The 21,247-nt window shown below is 42.1% G+C and overlaps 1 protein-coding gene across 5 annotated transcripts in view; it reads right to left on the minus strand.

Annotated features, from left to right (window-relative positions):
- Positions 1–21,247, minus strand: part of LOC133480080 (glutamate receptor ionotropic, NMDA 2D) — a 92,746-nt gene that overhangs the window by 12,859 nt on the left and 58,640 nt on the right. For all 5 annotated transcript variants that reach the window (XM_061777739.1, XM_061777740.1, XM_061777741.1 and 2 more), the window contains 6 exons: positions 17,734–17,887; positions 16,830–16,955; positions 12,189–12,418; positions 11,703–11,863; positions 7,030–7,099; positions 6,793–6,910 (listed from right to left, as the gene is read on the minus strand). In XM_061777739.1, the coding sequence (XP_061633723.1) occupies positions 6,793–6,910; positions 7,030–7,099; positions 11,703–11,863; positions 12,189–12,418; positions 16,830–16,955; positions 17,734–17,887 (859 nt within the window). The remainder of the gene's footprint in view (positions 1–6,792; positions 6,911–7,029; positions 7,100–11,702; positions 11,864–12,188; positions 12,419–16,829; positions 16,956–17,733; positions 17,888–21,247) is intronic.

A 21,247-nucleotide genomic window follows, 5' to 3' on the forward strand; every position in this document is an offset into this window, starting at 1 on the left:
TACGGAAAGGAAAGTAAAAACGGCTACCGGAAATGGCCAAAAAATGCAGAGGAAATTCCACCCTGTGGTGTCCTAGCCACAACCAGCTGTGGCGACACCCTTGGAGGGGAACTGCAGTACATTTTCAAAACTGCAAGCTTGGTCAAGGAAAATATTTCTATATTTTTGTTGCTGAGTCTGACATACACTACTAGTTAACCATGCTCATAACTAAGCACAAAGTCTAACTTTGTAAACACTGACATTATTGTTAGTTCAGTTTTGAATCATTAAATGTGAATGTACAACATTGACATCTCTTCTAATAAATATCCACCTTGGCAGTCATTTGTGGTCCGTTTTAAGATTAAATAAATGACATTGACATTCATTGGTTGCAATCGAACAGCGATGTTTTGGGAGAAACCCGGCGCACCCACAGAGAACTTAAGCGAAGGAGAACATACGCTATACAGAAAAAAGGTTGCACCAAAGACCTACTTGTTGTTTGACAACACTGTACCACTGCGCTGCCCTTGTTCACACCAGTGTACCTAAATAAATGTTCTTGTAAATTGCAAGTGCATGCCAGCTGGTCCTAATTATAATAAGTAAACACACTCCTGTCACCCATAAAAGGACAAAAGGGTCAATGTATCTGGTCATGTTCAAATTCCCCCTGTCTGATCTCTCTGGGAGAGCCAAGGCTTCGGTTAAGAGGTTTAAACCAATTTTTGTCTACTATAGTGCATTCTGCGTTGCAAGTCTTTTTTTATATACTGTAATGATGAATAAAGAATTGTAATTTCAATCCTCTAATACTTGACTCCATAAGTCAGAAAATAGGGTTTATTGCATAGCTGGTGTAAGGTATATTTCCATGCTGCTGCTTACAGAACACTACGACACACATATGAGATTTGTTTGTTAAAACTGATCACCCTATGTTATGAACAGAGCACACACACAGACTCACGCACGTGCACACACTGATAAAATCCCTCTCAAAAGACACGGTAACCTGTTGAGTGTTCATAAAGAAAACATTGCTGAATGCCACAATTTTAACTGCTGGTAAATGTGGCCAATTATTCAGAAAGGAAATTGTTTTTCTGTCTCTATGCTTGTACACTTCGTTGCCATGTACCAGATGTGGCACGTTGCCAAACATGTCCAGAGAGGCCGAGCTCCTCCACAGATGTGCAGAAAACCGTGACCTCAACAATTGTGTGCTATAATCACAACATGTCAAATACCTTGAGCTAAAGCTGCTGAAAAACAGCCAGCCACCAAAAAAAAACTCTAACCTCAGTTTCCACTGCTTTTTAGTGTCTACTTATTGAATAACATATTCTGGGAATAAAAAAAAAAAGAGTTTTAAAAAAATGTAATTGGGGCTGGCAAGAGTGCAAAGTCTGCAGTTCAATCGGAAAACGAGATGAAGTAGGATTAATCGACGGTATCAATAAGGAGATCAAAAACACTCATTGGGTTGACATAGCGAAGCTCAATTTGTAGAATGATACAGCATTGTATGGCAATGATGTAATCTATCCATCCATCCAATTTCTTCCACTTAGCTGGGGTCAGGTCATGGGGCAGTAGTTGAAGCAGGGAAGCCCAGACTTCCCTCTCCCCAGCCACTTTGTTCAGCTTTTCCGGCGTTCCCAGGCTACCTGGGAGACATAATCTCGCAAGCGTGTCCGGGGTCGTCCCCAGGGCCTCCTCCCGGTGGGACATGTCCGGAACACCTCACCAGTGAGGCGTCCAGGGGGTAGCCTAACCAGATGCCCGAGCCACTTCATCTGGCTCCTCTTGATGTATGATGTAACCCAGTGACATGTATTAGCCCAGCTGAAGGTGCAACACAAGGGTTGGGATGCAACCTTTGAAGGTCCTTCCGCATCAGAGCAAAATAAGCCACTTCCTTAGTCATCGTCTCCAATAAAACCTTGCACTAATTCAACAGTACTCTGAGAGTAGATGCGTCCAATGCAGATAAGCACAGATGCATGCTGAAACATGTCAAGAAACTTACTTAATGCTAAATTCACACTAGGAATGGGCATATTAGTCGATTAATCAATTAACTGATTGTGAAACAAATTTGGTTAGTTGTATGGAGTTGATTCTTGATGAATGAGTCTTGATGTAGGCTAAATTAAATGTTGATTCAGTCTCAACTTGTTTGCGTTGTAAAAATGAACAATATGGAGTTGAATAAGGCCTACATTAATACCAAGGCAACTCCTACGGGCAAGCACGATCAGAACCAACTCATTTTTGCCGTAGTCAACAAAGTCAACTGACCGTCTCTCGTCCGCACAGTGTATATAAAACGTCTACACACCCCTGTTCAAATGCCAGGTTTTTGTGATGTAAAAAAAACGAGACAGAGATAAATCATTTTAAAACTTTTTCCACTATTAATGCGACCTACTGTTTAACCTGTAAAACACAATAGTTTTTTGTTTTCTCTTTTCGAGAGGATGTAAAAATAAACAACTGAAATGATGTGGTTGCACAAGTATGCAAGTACTCTTGCAACTAAGATGTGGCTGTGTTCACAATTAACAAATCAAACTGCATTTTAACTCATTTGGTGGTCAATGGGGGTCAGCACACACAGCCCATTTGTTATAGCAGTCTTTTCCTGACTTTTTTTTTTTTTTTTAAGCAGAATCCTGAAGGTTTTTTGCTTGCACTAAGTGCTATTTGAAACTGTTCATAATTCGGGCCCATTTTTTTTAACACATTTTCACAGTTTGGGAGAATTTGTTATGGTCCAATGAAACCAAGGTTGAACTTTTTGGCCATAATTCTGAAAGGGTTTGTATAATTTTATATATTTAAAAATTAGACACTGATGCACAAAAAACAAAATCCAATAAAATAATATGCATTTTTAAAAACTAAAATAGGACCTAAGAGAACTAGACGCGCCGGAATGTCAAGACTGTCTGCGCTCTCTGTTTTTCCCCTTCTCCAAGGCCACCTATTCACTGGTAGACGCCAGCTTTATTTAATAGATCTTGGCACCAAATTGGCACTATCAGTATGTAAAAAGCTAAAGTGTCTGCATGCCAGAAACAACTAAAGGGCTTTGTCCGCTATGCCATAAGCAAAGTGGATTTTGAGCCCTAGGAAAAGCCAAGCAAGTGGAATCCAATTGTGACAATAAATGCGTGTGGGGGACAATGTAAAATGACAATCCAGCATTTGTATGCTGATAGCAAAATGGATTTTCTCAATCACACACACAAGATGCCTCCCATAAGCCCAAATACAGCTTGCGCAGCAGACAGAGAATTCTAATAATGTTTGCCGTTGCTAATTTTCATGTATTATTTTTCCCCCTTTAACTTCAATATCACCTTTAGTTATAGGTATTGGGCTAAATCTTTCTGTAAATGTCCTGAACCCATGTTTTGACACCAGTGTCGTATTGATCTGAAGAATGCTGACTGGAAGAGTTGGGTTAATATCACTATAAAGTGCCTTTGGTGTCTTCTTCAGAATCACCCAGTCATCATGAAAATGTAGTAGAATAATTAAACTCTAAAGTTTTATTATAAGTGCGCAAACATGTGCACACTTACCAGAACAATTATAAGTCTCTTGATGTGCTTCCTTCATTTAATACCATTTTTTTCCATCGTATGTACATGATTTTGGCATTTCACACACATTGCTCTGCTAATGACAGTGTGTGTGCTACGATGTTAAATGATACTAAATCATTTTTTAAAACCAGTTTTGTTGATCATGCATATTCTATTTACGTAAGCCTACTGAATTTTGCATGTGTCCCTGAAATTGCTGTCTACCCTGTCATCTTGGCGTAACGGCCCCTTTAAGAAACCCTCAGCTGTTTGCAGTGACATTACGGCCAACATTACAGGCTGAAGCAGTGGATAGTTGCAGAATAAGTATTAACACTTGTGTTTTGTAATTTTCATCATATTATGTTACGTGTGTAGTTGGATGTCATCAAGCTTAACATGTCCACTCTGTCATCGTCCATCCATCTATTTTCTGAGCCGCTTCTCCTCACTAGGGTCGCGGGCGTGCTGGAGCCTATCCCAGCTATCATCGGGCAGGAGGCGGGGTACACCCTGAAATGGTTGCCAGCCAATCGCAGGGCACATACAAACAAACAACATTCGCACTCACATTCACACCTACGGGCAATTTAGAGTCTCCAATTCATGCATGTTTTTGGGATGTGGGAGGAAACCGGAGTGCCCGGAGAAAACCCACGCAGGCACGGGGAGAACATGCAAACTCCACACAGGCGGGACCGGGTATTGAACCCCACTCCTCAGAACTGTGAGGCTGACGCTCTAACCAGTCGTCCACCGTGCCGCCTCTCTGTCATCGTGAAATATCTAAAAAAAAAACATTAAATAAATATATTCGTTAAACAATAGCGAGTCATCTCACTAACTGAATCACGTTGCTAAGTGAAGGGCCACCATGTGCTCATTAAATGCTAACATTAGCAAAAAAAATTCCATTCTGTCAGGAAGTGTACATATTTGCTGTCTGCATGTACATTGTCTGCTTGGGGTTAATTTAAAAAAAATACAATAAAAAATGAAATTTTTTTTAAAAAGGTGTTGCGTAACTTTTTGGGGGGTGAAACTTCAAAAGGGACTTCCTTGTGATCTTGACTTAGTTTTGTCATAGAAGAGGTGTGTGAATGAAGTTCAGTGTCCCAAGTTTTTCTTCTTCTCAATGAGAAACTACAATGAACAAAAATATAAACGCAATGCACTCTGAAATGTGCAGTTTTATCACACAACACAATGCAACAGATGTTGGAGAGGTGTTCTCTTCACGGAGGAATCCCAGTTTTCACTGGTCAGGGCAGATGGCAGACAGGGTGTGTGGCGTCGTGCGGGTGAGCGGTTTACTGATGTCAATGTTGTGGATCGAGTGGCCCATGGTGGCGGTGGGGTTATGGTATGGGCCAGCGTATGTTATAGGCAACGAACACAGGTGCATTTTATTGATGGCATTTTGAATGCACAGAGATACCGTGACAAGATCCTGAGGCCCATTGTTGTGCCATTCATCCACGACCATCACCTCATGTTGCAGCATGATAATGCACATCCCCATGTTGCAAGGATCTGTCCACAATTCCTGGAAGCTGAAAACATCCCGGCGGCACGGTGGCCGACTGGTTAGAGCGTCAGCCTCACAGTTCTGAGGTGCGGGGTTCAATCCCCGTCCCCGCCTGTGTGGAGTTTGCATGTTCTCCCCGTGCCTGCGTGGGTTTTCTCCGGGCACTCCGGTTTCCTCCCACATCCCAAAAACATGCATTAATTGGAGACTCTAAATTGCCCGTAGGCATGACTGTGAGTGCGAATGGTTGTTAGTTTCTATGTGCCCTGCGATTGGCTGGCAACCAGTTCAGGGTGTACCCCGCCTCCTGCCCGATGACAGCTGGGATAGGCTCCAAGCACGCCCGCGACCCTAGTGAGGAGAAGCGGCTCAGAAAATGGATGGATGGATGAAAACATCCCAGTTCTTGCATGGCCAACATACTCCCCGGTCACCCATTGAGCATGTTTGGGATGCTCTGGATCGGCGTATATGACAGCGTGTTCCAGTTCCTACCAATATCCAGCAACTTCGCACAGCCATTGAAGAGGAGTGGACCAACATTCCACAGGCCAAAATCAACAACCTGATCAACTCTATGCGAAGGAGATGTGTTGCACTGTGTGAGGCAAATGGTGGTCACACCAGATACTGACTGGTTTTCTGACCCCACAGACCCCCACAATGAAGCAAAATTGCACATTTCAGAGTGGCCTTTTATTGTGGTCAGCCTAAGGCAATGCAACCTGTGCAATAATCATGCCGTCTATTCAGCATCTTGATATGCCACACCTGTGAGGTGGGATGGATTATCTTGACAAAGGAGAAACGCTCACTAACACAGATTTAGATAGATTTATGAACAATATTTGAGAGATATAGCCTTTTGTGTATGTCGAAAAAGTTTTAGATCTTGCAGTCCAGCTCACGAAAAATGGGAGCAAAAACAAAAGTGTTTATATTTTTGTCCAGTATATTTGTGACAAAATCAAGAGCACCATTGTTTGTTGCAATCAAGAACTGCTCTCAATTTAGCCTCAATTTCCTCAAGACACGATTAAGTAACAATCAATTCCATGCGATTGATACAACCAATTGATTGAACATTTGACATTGGATTACTATTCTTATCCTTAGTCGCCCATATCCCATGTCTTGGACTTTGTCTTTTATATTTTTTCCCCTTAAGACTCCCTGTCTTCGTTAGTGTCAGCTCATCTCAAGTCATGATGGTCCTTTTCGACAATGATTGGCCGAGAAAATGTCCTTTTTTTTCTTCTTTTTTTTTTTAACCCGTCTCAGCAGGGAAAGAGTACTGAGATTCAGAGCACAAAAATAAGGGAAGGCTTTTGTTGTTGTGTACCAAGAGAACTGTGTTACTCATGCAATCTTTTAAATGAACAATCATATTCCTCTTGGTGCCATTCCCTTTTTTATTTCCCACTCACGGCAAGACAGTAAAGAGACCTTTTAGGCATCTCCATAACCACCATCACCTCTCCTGTACACCATTATTCCCCTTGTCACGATCAAAACACCTTACAACCATCTCTTTCTCCTAACAGCCTCTCCATCATCTACCCCCTGTGTCCTCCTGTACTCTCTCATCCGGTCCCCGGTGAGTCATTTTGCCCACCGCCTTCCCTTTGCCCCTCAATTGACTTAATTATTTCCTCTGCGCTCTCCCCTCTTCGTCGTTCTCACCATCTCCCACCAGCTGCAGAAGGGCCAAGTCAAGAGGACGTTTCCAGCGTGAGTTTTTGTGCAGGGCGATACCGTAGCCTGTGGTGGCAAAAACCTTCCCCGAGCCTATGGTCATCACCTTGGAGGAAAAATAAAGGACAACGGGCACATTAAACAAAGCTGAGTATATATGTCAACTACTCTGTATTTATGTCCACAGTGCGTAAGAACAGCGTGTGCTTGGGAGTTGGTTCCTACCTTACAACCTTCGTCCTTCCTGGCCATATAGTTCAATACTGCAGCATCGTAAATAAAAGCATCCAGTTTCCTGTAAAGGGACCAAGGGAAAATGCATTCATCATTGAATGGGAGTAGCAGCAGAGGGATCGAGCGTGTTGGCAGAGGCAAGGGAGGATGTAGGGATGAAACGGTTACTAAGCATAATCACGGTAAAGATTTCAGACATATTTCATATATCTTGGCACCAAATTGGCACTAACAAACTAATTGCTACTGGTTAGGGAGTTTGCGGTGCAAAAATATTCAGTAGACAGGCTCACAGAACGATAGTAACGGCATGGAAAGTTAAGTCTTAGCATGTAAAGCGAGAATGGGTGGAATAGCAAAGCAGGTTTGGCAGAGAGGGCAAAAACAAGGAGAATAAAATGAGGCAGAGATGAGGGAAATGTACGTGTAGGAGGCAGAGGGGAGGATGGGGATTTATACTTTGTGAAGAGCGCAGCGACAAGGGGGAAAATAGAGAGAGAGGAGGAAAAAGATTTACACACTTCAGGGGGGAAAGACACGGGCTAGAGTGGTGAGGATTATAAAGTTTAAATACAGACATAGCGAGAAAACATACTTGAAGGGAAAAACGAAAAGCCCAAATAGAGAAGAAGCATGGATGTAAGATGAATGATTGGATAAAAAGTGACATTAGGTTGGGGGGGAAAAGATTTAAGCAACAAACAAAACAGTAGGATACCAGCTGGCAATAGGTTCAATTATTTAAAACGCAACAACAGTGAGTTTAATTTGTGGTGACACGGCTTCAAGGTGGGACGCACGATGACAGGCTTGGGGTAAAGTAAACTGGGATTACCCAAAACACATTCGCTGGTGATGGAGATTTTTTACTGGAAATAGAAAAAGGAGGTGCTGTGCCGGTGAAACAGTCTTGAAGGGGTTGGGAGTGATAGCGAAGGTGACAGAGTTTGCACGTAGAAGAAGGAAAAGCGTGACAAAAGATTAAAATGTGAGTTGAAAAGAATGCCACTGTGAGCTTTCCACATAATACAGCTGTCACACGGCAGGTGTGAGGGAAGTAAGAATAAGGACGATTGCAGGAGTCCATCGGGTTCAGTGTAAAATTTCAGGATCTGCTGTCACAACTAAAATTCATGCTTTTTACATCATTTTTTTTCATGGCCTAGTACTGTGTGCTGTTTCTACTCAAAGCTTGCTTTAATTTCTGTCATTCTCGGCTACCCAATTTGTTCTTTGTTAGTTTTGAACTCTCTCTACATCGGGCACTTTCCTTAATTATTCATTAATCTATAGGGGGACCTATAGATCTGGCCATTTCATTTTCTTTCTCATTTGGATTTCCTTCTAAAGCTTAGGAACTGAGGTAAGTCTCTCCTTTGGTTTTATTTCTGTTTGCACTTGTTTTTTTTATGCTTGAATAATAGAGATCCATATCCATCCATTTTCAACACCGCTTATCCTGGTTATGGTCGCAGGGCGCTGGAGCCTATCCGAGCTGACTTCGGGCAGAAGGCAGACTACACCCTGAACTGGTCGCCAGCCAATCGCAGGGCACATATAGACACGGTCAACCATTCGCACTCACATTCACACCGTCACTGAGTGGGAACTGAACCCACACTGCCCGCACCAAAGTCAGGCGAGTGTACCGCTACACCATCAGTGACTTGCTAACTGAATAATAGAGATGAGCATCCCATTTCTGTGTGCTTGGCTTCTTTACTGGCTCAATACGGTACACTAAAATCTACTGACATAAATCGACTGTTAATCAAAGAAACTCTACTTGGCAGCAATACTTAGTGATTCTTGCTTTGGGAGGCATGTGGACGACTGGTTAGAGCGTCTGCCTCACAGTTCTGAGGAGCGGGGTTCAATCCCCGGCCCTGCTTGTGTGGCGTTTGCATGTTCTCCCCGTGCCTGCGTGGGCACTCCGGTTTCCTCCCACATCCCAAAAACATGCATGGTAGGTTAATTGAAGTCTCTAAATTGTCCCTAGGTGTGAATGTGAGTGCGAATGGTTGTTTGTTTATGTGTGCCCTGCGATCATAGGGCAGGAGGCGGGGTACACCCTGAACTGGTTGCCAGCCAATCGCAGGGCACATAGAAACAAACAACCATTCGCACTCACAGTCATGCCTACGGGCAGTTTAGAGTCTCCAATTAATGCATGTTTTTTTGGGATGTGGGAGGAAACCGGAGTGCCCGGAGAAAACCCACGCAGGCACGGGGAGAACATGCAAACTCCACACAGGCGGGGCCGGGGATTGAACCCGGGTCCTCAGAACTGTGAGGCTGACGCTCTAACCAGTCGGCCACCGTGCCGCCTGATGTAAGACCCCACTGTGTAATTACAGTTGGACTAACTCTAATCAAAGTCCTTTTTTAGTCTCATACTGTGGTATTACTGGTTTATAAATCCATCTTCCAGTCAACGCAAAAATATTTTGGACATGTAAACACTTTTAAGTTTAAATAGAGGCAATTTTGTGTATCCAAAAATAGCAGATGCACATTGGCTGCATTCAAAGAGCAAGTGAGTCCATCACTTAATGTTGGTTGCCAGAGCAACTGAAATATCATTCCCATCTTGTAATATGTGCGAGAAAAACAATAACTAGCCATAACTCTTTAAATGTGTCTCCAGAGTAACAAATAAGGAGCGATAAACAATCTTTGGGAAAGAAAAATCACATTATAAGGCTTAACATTTTATGATGTACAGCTTTAATGAGGAAATTGTCATGGGCTGTGTTTTGGTTTGGGTTTTGTTTTGTTCCACGTTTTCCTGTGTTCCATGTTTGTCGTGTGCTCATTTGGTTGTTGTGGGCACCTGTTCTCATCAACCTTCTACCTTGTGTCGACCAATCAGCTCTCTCAAGCCACTCGTGTCTTGTCCAGGTGTTTCTCGTTGTCACGTCAATCTCTTTGGATTTAGTTCCCTGGTTTCTTTCAGTTCTTGTCGGTTCATTGTCTTTGCAGTATGTCATTGTCAGGTGTCATTGTCCCTATCTGTACAACGTCCTACTCACCAGTGATAGTTTGTTTCCAGTTTTAGGTATTTAAGTGTCTTTACTTTGGTTTGGTTGTAGAACTTTTAGTTTTGCTTTATCCACGTTCCTTCTTGGCCGTTTTTGAAGATTACATTTTTTTTTTTAGACTCCCGCACTCCTGCCTTGCGTCCCTGCTTCCCTGCACTTGGGTCCTCCATGTTTTTTGTCTTGCCTTCCTCGGCTTCGAACACCCCAACCGTGACTGAAATATCTTGTTGTCAAGAACTAACCCACCATCAAGGACATGAGAGCTAGTTTTTCAATGATGTCCCACACCTCTTGACACACCTGCAGCTGCCGTCTTGAAGGTGGATACATTGTTTTGTTCTGGTGTTTGAATAGATAAATTTGATAGCCAACAACACAAAATGGTAAATTACTTTGCAGTGTTTTGCTGCAAGAGTACAGGTGAGAGGGACAAAGTCTCATTTCAGCATTTGCTGACACCAGTTTGGGATCAGGGCAGGAAAACTGAACATTGGTCAAGGAAGAGATAGAAATTATGACTTTTACAAATCTGCAAAGCTGATTTCACTCCAGCCGGATAGCCAGTCCAGTATGTTTGTTCTGAGCACTTCGTTAAAAGTAAGCTTTAACGCGTGTGTTAGTGTTAGAAAATGCATGTTACATTCTATACATAGCTCCAATTTTTCAATGCTTACATTTTAGTTCAGTACTTTTCAGTAACAGATTTATATAATGTACATCTTACGTTAGATACCAGTCAATTGTTTCCATGGTATTATATTAAATGTTCATATACGTCGGAAAGGTTGGATTTTTTTTTTTGATTTTTTTTATTTCCGGAATGGCAGCTGACGTACAAGCAAATACCGATCAGGTGATTGAAAAACTATTTACCATATACCCAACTATGCTCTAAAACTCTAAAGATGGAACCATTGTTTTCTTGGATTTATTCGGGTAGCTGCCATGTACTACTCGTCACCTGTCAATTATCAGATTTCTTTGCTCCCATTGTTTAGCTTGATTTAGTCATTTTGGTGATTATGTCCCATATTTCATTTAACTTTTTGCAGTTTTTTTGAGTAACAAGCATACATATTACAAAAAACACAAAAATAAATATCCTCCCTTGTATTTAAGTTTTTTTGTGCTTTATTGTGTGACTGTTCAAGTAGCTACCATGAGGCCAAAGAAATGTCCAAGTGCTGGCCCATTGATGATAAAAACCATACATTTTAAGAAAGCACTGCAGAAAAGTATGAAAATGGTGCATTCTCCTTCAAAAGAATAACCTCATGGCATCAAGAGTCTTTAATAGAGGTACAAGTGATGTTTGTTCATTTTTCCACTTCATTGGCCATTTCTATTTTCACATTGTTTTCCATATGTTAAACTATAATTATTCTCTATAAAATGTATTAACATTTTTGGGTGTCTGGAATGGATTAATTGGATTTACATGATTTCATTCGGGAAATATTGCTTCAGTTTTAAAATTGATTTTAGCCAAACCTTTTGGAACGGATTAATCACAAAAATCAAGGTCCCACTGTAAATGAAATGATTGAATTTGAGAAGGATGGTTGAATAAAAAATGGCACAGAAAAACACTGAATGAACAGGATCATGTTAAAGCAAACAAACCCAGTCTTGAGGTTGATAATGGCGTCCTCCACTCCTCTCTGGTTGTATTTACCCATGTACTGGTGCATGTCTGGGTAGTTGGAGCGGATATTTTTTTCTGTGCTCCCGTTGGGCACCGTGCCAAACTTTAGTGGTGGGTACTGCTCCTCGGGATGCTGAAACTAACGGAGATAGAAGGGGCATGAGACACCTCAAGCTGTGCACCAATCTGTTTGACCTATTTCTGTCCCCATTCCAGACTAAGTTACACTTTGAGCACAGTCAAATCTTTGGGGGAAAACGGTCACGCAGCGGCCTTTATGTAGCATTTATAAATTGGCTTTTATAGATTCAAGACCTGTGATAATGAAGTAATCTTAAATGAGATTTTATCCTTTTCTTAAAGTAATCAATTTTAACTTTTAAATTCATGGGAATTGACTCCCTTAAAAACTTCAATTTGCCTTTTTACCAGTCCGGTTCATTAGCATTCAAGCAATAAAGTACCTTCTTGTCTGAGAGCCCTGACACCGTGTCAATGTACTCCTCCTGGATCATGAAGGCTGCCAGGTTAGCAGTGTACGAGGCCAGGAAGATAACGGCGAAGAAGGCCCAGATCAGCACCATGATCTTGCTCGTTGTTCCTCTGGGGTTTTCCACGGGCACAGAGTTATTGAAGACAATGGCCCATAAAAGCCACACAGACTTTCCAATAGTGAAAGTAGACCCTCCTGTCTCTGTCCGGAGAGATGAGAGTGGGAAGGAAAATGGTTAGCGGTTGTAAAATTGCTGTGCACGAGCATGTGGCTGCACAGAAGCGTTCAAATGAAACCTCATGAATGATGTGTAAAATGGGTTCGCTGTATATAAAAATATCTAGCAACCATATTGACACCAAAGCTCATAATTCACTGACTGCACATTCTGAGCATAGCAGCTACATAATACAAATAATGTAACCTCATTGTACAAATCACCATTCAAGCTCTTCTGATGCGCTGCCATTATATGACAGTCGGGAGTCAAGGAGGAAGTAAGGCGAGTGTGCGGGAAGATGACTCAGTTAAATCTATGCAAAGTGTAGCAATCATGCAGTACCTCTTGTACTGCATGATTGCGAGAATGGCCTATGCATCAGAGACATTAAATATCACAGGAGTAGAAACTATGCTGCTGAATAATAGATTGCCTCTTCAATGTTAGACATACTCCGATGCAGTTCAACAACTGTCTTCACCACACTCGACAGTCAAAAGGCACCGCTTGTGGTTGATTTGAACAATCAGGTGATTTATGTTGCGAACTCCCACTCAGTACGGGGCAGCATATTATGTTATAGTCGACTAAGCTTTTCAACAATCACCTGGAGGCAGTCCTGACGCATCAAGTACCGCTCCAAAATGATACTCCTCATATTTTCTGAGCACTGGGAGGCCGACCACCCTCTGCCTGCGCGCATGCGTGGTAGCATCAAGGAAGCATGACGCTGCCTCTTAACCATAATCGTCTGCGACAGCTTACTGAGAAACTTGTAAAAATTAAGGACACACGGAAACTCCGAGGGAAGTAAACTTTTAAAAAGGCAGGTGCTGGTTTTTTATCACTTTTTTTTTTTTTTTAATGAACGTTATCTTCTCAATACTTCCACTCCCTTAATGTGGTGCAGAAATATAACAGCTGCGATTATTTCACTATTGGCATATTTTCGGTATTGAGGGAATGTTAGCTTACGTTACAGGCCTGCAGATGAGTTGCAGCCTCCTGATACTGTTCGACTTTCAAGTGTAAACGAACCTCTGAGCTATCGTGACTACCGTAATTTCTCGTGTATAATGCACATTCCCCCCCCCCAAAAAAAATTTCTAAAGTCAATAGGGCAAATTATACAAAGGAAAATGGAAAGAACTTTCACATTTTATATACGTATGCCATCTAGAGGTTATGAACAAACTGGACACTTTCATTCCAATATGCAACCGCAACCTAGCGGTTATGAAAAAGGTGTAGCCTACACTTTCATTCCAATATCACAGGGGTACGTATGACTGCATAATATGTACAGTTATGCTCATAAGTCTACATACCCTGGCAGAATTTGTGAAATATTTTGATTTATATATTTTTTAAATACAACTGATGACTGAACGACAACCATCATTAATTTCTTTATGGTTATGTTTTGTTTAATGATAACGCTTTTCTGAAATCCTTGACAGTTTAATTTGAATACCATTAAAATCAAACTATACGTGTTTTGCCCGGCCCTTCATGTTTTCTATAAAGAATTGTACCCATCTTACAAATTCTGCCTGGGTAATCAGACATATGAGCACAACTGTGTGTTTTCTCATTTACTAAATAAAAGTAGGGCTGTGACTTTCAAAATAAGAGCAAGTAAATAAAAAGAAAGTATCACGTGTTCAAATAAAGTGCTTAACTTGAGAATAATTATTTGAAAAAAATAACAAAATACAAATAATTCTTAATGTTTTCATCTTATGGGTAGAAGAGAAATAATGCATTGCAAGGGTTTTCCAGACTTTTGAGGTCAACTTCGGGGGTGCGTATTATACATGGGTGTGCATTATACACGAGAAATGTAATTATCACCCCTTTAAGGAACAGAGTAGTGCTATGAGATATGAACACATTTTATATCCCAATATAGGTAATTTAATACCCTAATAACAATATATTTCTCAATATATAATTTTTCCTTAAAATTACATGTAAGAATATCAATTTTCTCTTATCTTTTCTCCATGTATTTATAAACATATTTTATATAGAAAACAATAAAATGACTAAAAGATAAATATAAATAAAATAAAATGCAAATATCCACCGGCCAAATACATACCATTCAAAATATCTGGTACTAGAGTTGAAGGAATGAAGTAAAGTGCAAAGGAAAAGGATAAATACAATAACCATTTAACCAGTAAAATTGCTAATACGTAAATAATAATACGTAAATTTCAGCAGTTGAGTTTTAGGAACACAAGTTTGTTAACTTGTTCTGAAGACCCTAGTTTACCTGACTGGTGTCTCAGTCTGAACACAAGGGGCACCATGTAAAAGGAGTACTGTACATAGACAACAGATGTAGATGAGAAGAACAAGAAATAAGAGATGAAGAAGAAAGTAAAGTCTTATGAATATACAAGTAGATATATAGTTTCCACTTTAGCTCTGTGGCTGACCTGTAATTAAAGTGAATAAAAAAACTGCTTCTTAAGAATACCACATCGAGTAAACCCAACCGTGCAGAACATGTGACCCTAGTAAGCAACGGCTGATCCTCGCTCAGCTTGTGCGTCAATGAAGGACGCAGCTAGCTGCAAGAACTAATGTGAATTGCAGGACACATTGATCATCGACACTTTGACCACACCTTGTAGCACCCAACTGGTTGGATACCTAAAGGGCTGCCCTAAAAGAGGTGCATTCATCCAACTTGTCAAGTTTGGTTCAGATAAATCAAACCTTACTGCAATTACACTCCGACTCATGCCCCTTTTCCATTGTATCGGTTCTACTCTCAACCAGCCTCGCTCCGCCCCGTGTGGTCACTTCTCCAGTGCACGTTCTCGAGGTCGAGCGGTGACAATGCCACCGCCTTTCAGAACCTCCTCCGACCGAGTTCTGAAACGCAGGCCGAGGAGGGCCGTGACGTAACTGTTATCTGACTGGCCGACAGATGTACCGTATTTTAGTCTTAAACTTCATCCAAAGTGGACGGGGGCGCCTTATAATGCGGCGCGCCTTATGTGTGCACCGAGTTCCAAAATCTGTAAATGTTGTGTGATGAGCACTCCGCTTGACTGACTGGGAGCATTTCCTGCTGACACGCTGCTTATATAGTGGAAAAGCGGACATGGCTGAGGACAGCATGCAGCCGTTAAATGGGGAAGGGTGCGCGTGAAGGAGGACGCTAAAGGCACGCCCCCAGTAGATATATAGCGCCGGTATGTGCATTGTGCAAAACAACATTGGTTTGGCTCAGGACCCCCAAAAATGGCACCTACAAAGAGACACGCTTACGAAGCACAGTTTAAACTGTAAGCTATCAGTTACGTGGAGGAAAATTGTTAATCGAGCAGCCGCGAGAGAATTCAAGATCAACGAATCCATGGTTCGCAAGTGGAGGAAGCAGGAAAACGAGCTTTGCCAAGTCAAGCAGACGAAGCTGAGTTTCCGCGGAAACAAGGTGAGGTGGCCCGAGTTGGGAGACAAACTCGAGCAATGGATTAATGAGCAAAGAACAGCCGGGAGAAGCGTCTCTACATTCACCATTTAACTGAGTGCAATAACTCGGAGCTTTCCATCATTCCGGGAGGCTTGATGAAGGAAATCCAACCGCTGGACATCGGTGTAAACAGGGCGTTCAAAGTGAAGTTGCGAGCGGGCGAGTTAAGCCACAATTTGTGAATGATTGTGGATGCTTGGGCTATCGTGTCTGCTTGCACTGTTGCACCGAGCTTTCGTAAAAGCGGGCATCATTTCTGAGGAGCAGCACGGCAACGAGACTGACTGCGACGATGACGAGAGGGAACCTGGCGTGTTTGATGTAGAACTTGCCCAGCTGTTCATTTCGGATACAGAAGATGAGGACTTTGATGGATTTGTGGATGAGGATTGATCAAAAAATAACGTGAGTACATAGTTAAATACTTCAATGTTAAATACTTCAATGGTTTTCTCCGGGCACTCCGGTTTCCTCCCACATCCCAAAAACATGCATAAATTGGAGACTCTAAATTGCCCGTAGGTGTGACTGTGAGTGCGAATGGTTGTTTGTTTGTATGTGCCCTGCGATTGGCTGGCAACCAGTTCAGGGTGTACCCCGCCTCCTGCCCGATGACAGCTGGGATAGGCTCCAGCACGCCCGCGACCCTAGTGAGGAGAAGCGACTCAGAAAATGGATGGATGGAAAACAAAAAATAAAATTGAATCAGTTATTAATTAGAATTTTCCCAACGTTTGCTTCAGTCATTTTTTTCCCCAAATGCCCTTTCTTTAGTTTAAACCCCATCCCAGTTGTGTGTTCGCTATTTGTCCATTTGATCTGTGCACTGACAGTGATGGACTACATTCACACTCATCTATCAGGCGGGGAAAAACAGACAGAGCGGACTCATCACTCACTCTTGCCAGTTTGTAGACTGCGGTTGTAGCCCACAGGACTGAAAAACTCGAAGATGAAGACAGTCACAGCCACTACGGTCAGGCACATGACGAACATCATCACCCACACTGCTGGGCTGTAGGGCTCTTCGGGGGAAAACAGAAGACTCTAGTCAATGCACTTGCATTATATGATGTACAGTAAGCCACTTTGTGTGCAGGCAGGTCAGCTAAGAATAGGATTGTCTTACTGTATTGCGTTACCGTTTCTTCAATAAAGCGATTGAAACAGCACCAGCGGCTGTTTCCATCTTCCCTCTATCCAAACCACCAGTTATGGATTTGTTCTAACTAGCTGTGATAGGCTATACTCAATTAGCTAACTAAGTTCACTTTACCACAGACGTGCGGTTGTGTAACTTAAGATAGCTGTACTTTCACGTAAGCAGATTTCACTTTAGATGATTTTTTTAATTGTGAAATGATCGCAGACTTTGGACATTTGCTGTCTTTAAAGCACTCTTTCCTCCTTGCTTGCACTTATTGCTACATGAGTCAGCAGTAACAGTGTGTGTAGAAAAATAATCACTGCAAAATCCCTCAACATAGTGAGTAATCCGCAGTATAAGTAAAATACAATAATACCCGACGACTGTAGCAGTTCATGTGGTGAAACATTTAAGGGGGGCGGGGGGAAACATTGTCCAGAAGGCTATAGTCTCTTCTTACAATCTTCAGTGCAGTCTATAGCTAAAAACACACCATTGAAACTGTGAATTTGCCGACAAACTGAACTTCGAGTTAACAAGACATATGCTACAAAGAAAGAATAACAGTCACAGTCTTTTTATTTTACATTTTTCGCTAACTCAACACTATATACACAACATTTATTTCTATACATCACATAGAATAGGCCTCTTACCTAGGAAAGCAGATGGTGATACAGTTCCGTTGCTACGGGAGACCATGACACTGATCCCCGTTTCCACAAAAGGGACAGAGAAATCCACAACCTCTGATCTCTCCTCATTGATAGTCAGAGAGCCAATGGCCATATCTGCCCGCTTGTATACCACCTAAAAGGGACAGGAACCAGCGACAGGAGAGAAATCTAATTATCTTAGCCCCTTTAATTATGATTCTACACTCTGACCATTTGTAGACCTGTAAAATGTGCGTGTATTCAGTGCACAATATGGTACAAATGCAAATGTGTCTTCTCTGCATCTCTTTAGCATACAGAATGAGCCCATGCCCGTCTCCTCCCTGCCACCGTTTAGAAAAAAAACCCTGAAAAGTCAGCTGATTGTATAAGTGAAATGTTAATCTACATTAGACGTGGCACATCCACTCTTCTGAGCAAATCAGCAGAAAAATGAAGCAAAGCGGAACGCAGAGCGCTTTCCCCTCAATTTTGCCAAGTCTGGATTACCTGATCAAAGAATGGCAGGCTTTGGAACATCTGATCAAAAGGTGCATGCCAGTCTGAGACAACATTTGCTCGGCCCTTTCCGTGTGAAAATAGATTTGACAGACAGCTCTGGCCGGGGTTCAAATCATAAATGATAGTGCAGAAGAAGAGCACAGTGGAAACGGTTTTAGATCAGTGACAACTGGGGGTCAAAGATAGAGAAAAAGCTGGGTACTGCAATGAAACATAGATCTGAAAGAGAAAGCTGCAGTCTCTGACCAAAGGCGCTTCACTCACTGATGCACATGAGCGTGATTCTCAAACACGGCCATTTATAATGGCATGTGATTATGAAAGTGCGTATTTGTGATAGTCACAGAGAATGCCGTCCAGCTTTGACAAAATAGCAGTGCCAACATTCCCAATGTACTGTAGCAATAGCCCTGTAAATAAGATGACATTAGCTGCGGCTGCTATGCTGGTAGCATTAGTTGTTCTGTTATTTGTAGTAGATTGTAACTATAACACTATACTTTATCGGTTTGAATTTTTATTTTTTGGGAATGTACAATCAATTTAAGCTTCAAAGTTCAAGGCTAAAGGTGCTTTTATTGTCAATTCTTCGATATGCGTAACACTTACAGAGGATTGAAATTACGGTACTCAAAGGGCCGCGGTGCTACAGAAGACAGTACAAATAATAACATCAATGTAAAAAGCTAAATAGAACTATGGTATTTACAGTATAAAAAGTCAAAATCGAAAGAGGTAATAAACATCCTGTCAAGCATAAAGGTTGCGTTGCTTGTGAATCCTTAGGCGCCTGTGCTTCTTTTTGCGAGTCTTATTCCCAGTTGTTAGCAGATGAGGAATGGGCATTTTAAAAATCTATATATTTTTCAGAGGTGGATATTCCAACAGCGGCACGGTGGACGACTGGTTAGAGCGTCTGCCTCACAGTTCTGAGGTCCGGGGTTCAATCCCCAGCCCAGCCTGTGTGAGTATGCATGTTCTCCCTGTGCCTGCGTGGGTTTTCTCAGGGCACTCCGGTTTCCTCCCACATCCCAAAGACATGCATGGTAGGTTAATTGAGGACTCTAAAATAATGCGAATGGTTGTTTGTTTATGTGTGCCCTGCGATTGGCTGGCAACCAGTTCAGGGTGTACCCCGCCTCCTGCCCGATGATAGCTGGGATAGGCTCCAGCATGCCTCCGACCCTTGTGAGGATAAAGCGGCTCAGAAAATGGATGGATGGATATTCCAGCATAGTTTCAGCAAAGCTCCTAAAGCCAAAGCTAACAGGTCAGCACAAGGCTACAAGGGCGTGCCGGAGACCAGCTATGAGTGTGCCCGCAAGTACAAGGCAAATTTGACACTTTGTCAGTCATGCCTTCTGTCTCTGATTGTTTTTTTTTCCTCTGGCACGCGGGTTTCTTAAAAATCTAAAGAAAACCCATGCAGGTACGGGGAGAACATGCAAACTCCACACAGGGGGGGCCTTGGATTGAACCCGGGTCCTCAAAACTGTGAGGCAGATGCTCTAACCAGTCGTCCACCGTGCAGCCCTCCATCAATCCATCCATCAATTTTTATACCGGTTATCCTGTTCAGGGTTGCCGGTGAGCTGGAGCCAATCCCAGCTGACTTCGGGTGAAAGGCATACTACACCCTGGACTGGTCAGTCGCGGGGCACATCTAGAGACAGACAACCGTTCACTCTCAAATTCACACCGTCACTAACAGGGAACTGAACCCACAAATGTACAACCCCCAATTCCAATGAAGTTGGGATGTTGTGTTAAACATAAATAAAAACAGAATGCAATGATTTGCAAATCATATTCAACCTATATTTAATTGAAGACACTACAAAGACAAGATATTTTATATTCAAACTGATAAACTTTATTGTTTTTAGCAAATAATAATCAACTTAGAATTTTATGGCTGAAACACGTTCCAAAAAAGACTGTGAAAGTTGAGGAATGCTCATCAAACACCTATTTGGAACATCCCACAGGTGAACAGGCTAATTGGGAACAGGTAGGTGCCATGACTGGGTATAAAAGGAGCTTCCCTGAATTGCTGTCATTCACAAGCAAAGATGGGGCGAGGTTCACCTCTTTGTGAACAAGTGCGTGAGAAAATAGTCGAACAGTTTAAGGACAATGTTTCTCAACGTACAATTGCAAGGAATTTAGGGATTTCATCATCTACGGTCCATAATATCATCAAAAGGTTCAGAGAATCTGCAGAAATCACTGCATGTAAGCGGCAAGGCCGGAAACCAACATTGAATGCCCGTGACCTTCAATCCCTCAGGCAGCACTGCATCAAAAACCGACATTAATGTGTAAAGGATATCACCACATGGGATCAGGAACACTTCAGAAAACCACATCAGTAAATATAGTTCGGCGCTACATCCGTAAGTGCAACTTGAAACTCTACTACACAAAGCAAAAGCCATTTATCAACAACACCCAGTAACGCCGCCGGCTTCTATGGGCCCGACCTAATCTAAGATGGACTTATGCAAAGTGGAAAAGTGTTCTGTGGTCCAACGAGTCCACATTTCAAATTGTTTTTGGAAATTGTTGACATCGTGTCCTCCGGGCAAAAGAGGAAAATAATAACGATGCAGACTGTTATGGACGCAAAGTTCAAAAGCCAGCATCTGTGATGGTATGGGGCTGTGTTAGTGCCAATGGCATGGGTAACTTACATATCTGTGAAGGCACCATTAATGCTGAAAGGTACATTTGGAGAAACATATGCTGCCATCCAAGCAACGTCTTTTTCATGGACACCCCTGCTTATTTCAGCAAGACAATTCCAAACTACATTCTGCATGTGTTACAACAGCGTGCCTTCGTAGTAAAAGAGTGCGGGTACTAGACTGCAATCCAGACCTGTATCCCATTGAAAATGTGTGGCGCATTATGAAGCGTAAAATACGACAACGAGACCCCGGACTGTTGAACAGCTGAAGTTGTACATCAAGCAAGAATGGAAAAGAATTCC

Source organism: Phyllopteryx taeniolatus, chromosome 6, assembly GCF_024500385.1.
Source record: "Phyllopteryx taeniolatus isolate TA_2022b chromosome 6, UOR_Ptae_1.2, whole genome shotgun sequence".
Taxonomy (NCBI): Eukaryota; Metazoa; Chordata; class Actinopteri; order Syngnathiformes; family Syngnathidae; genus Phyllopteryx; species Phyllopteryx taeniolatus.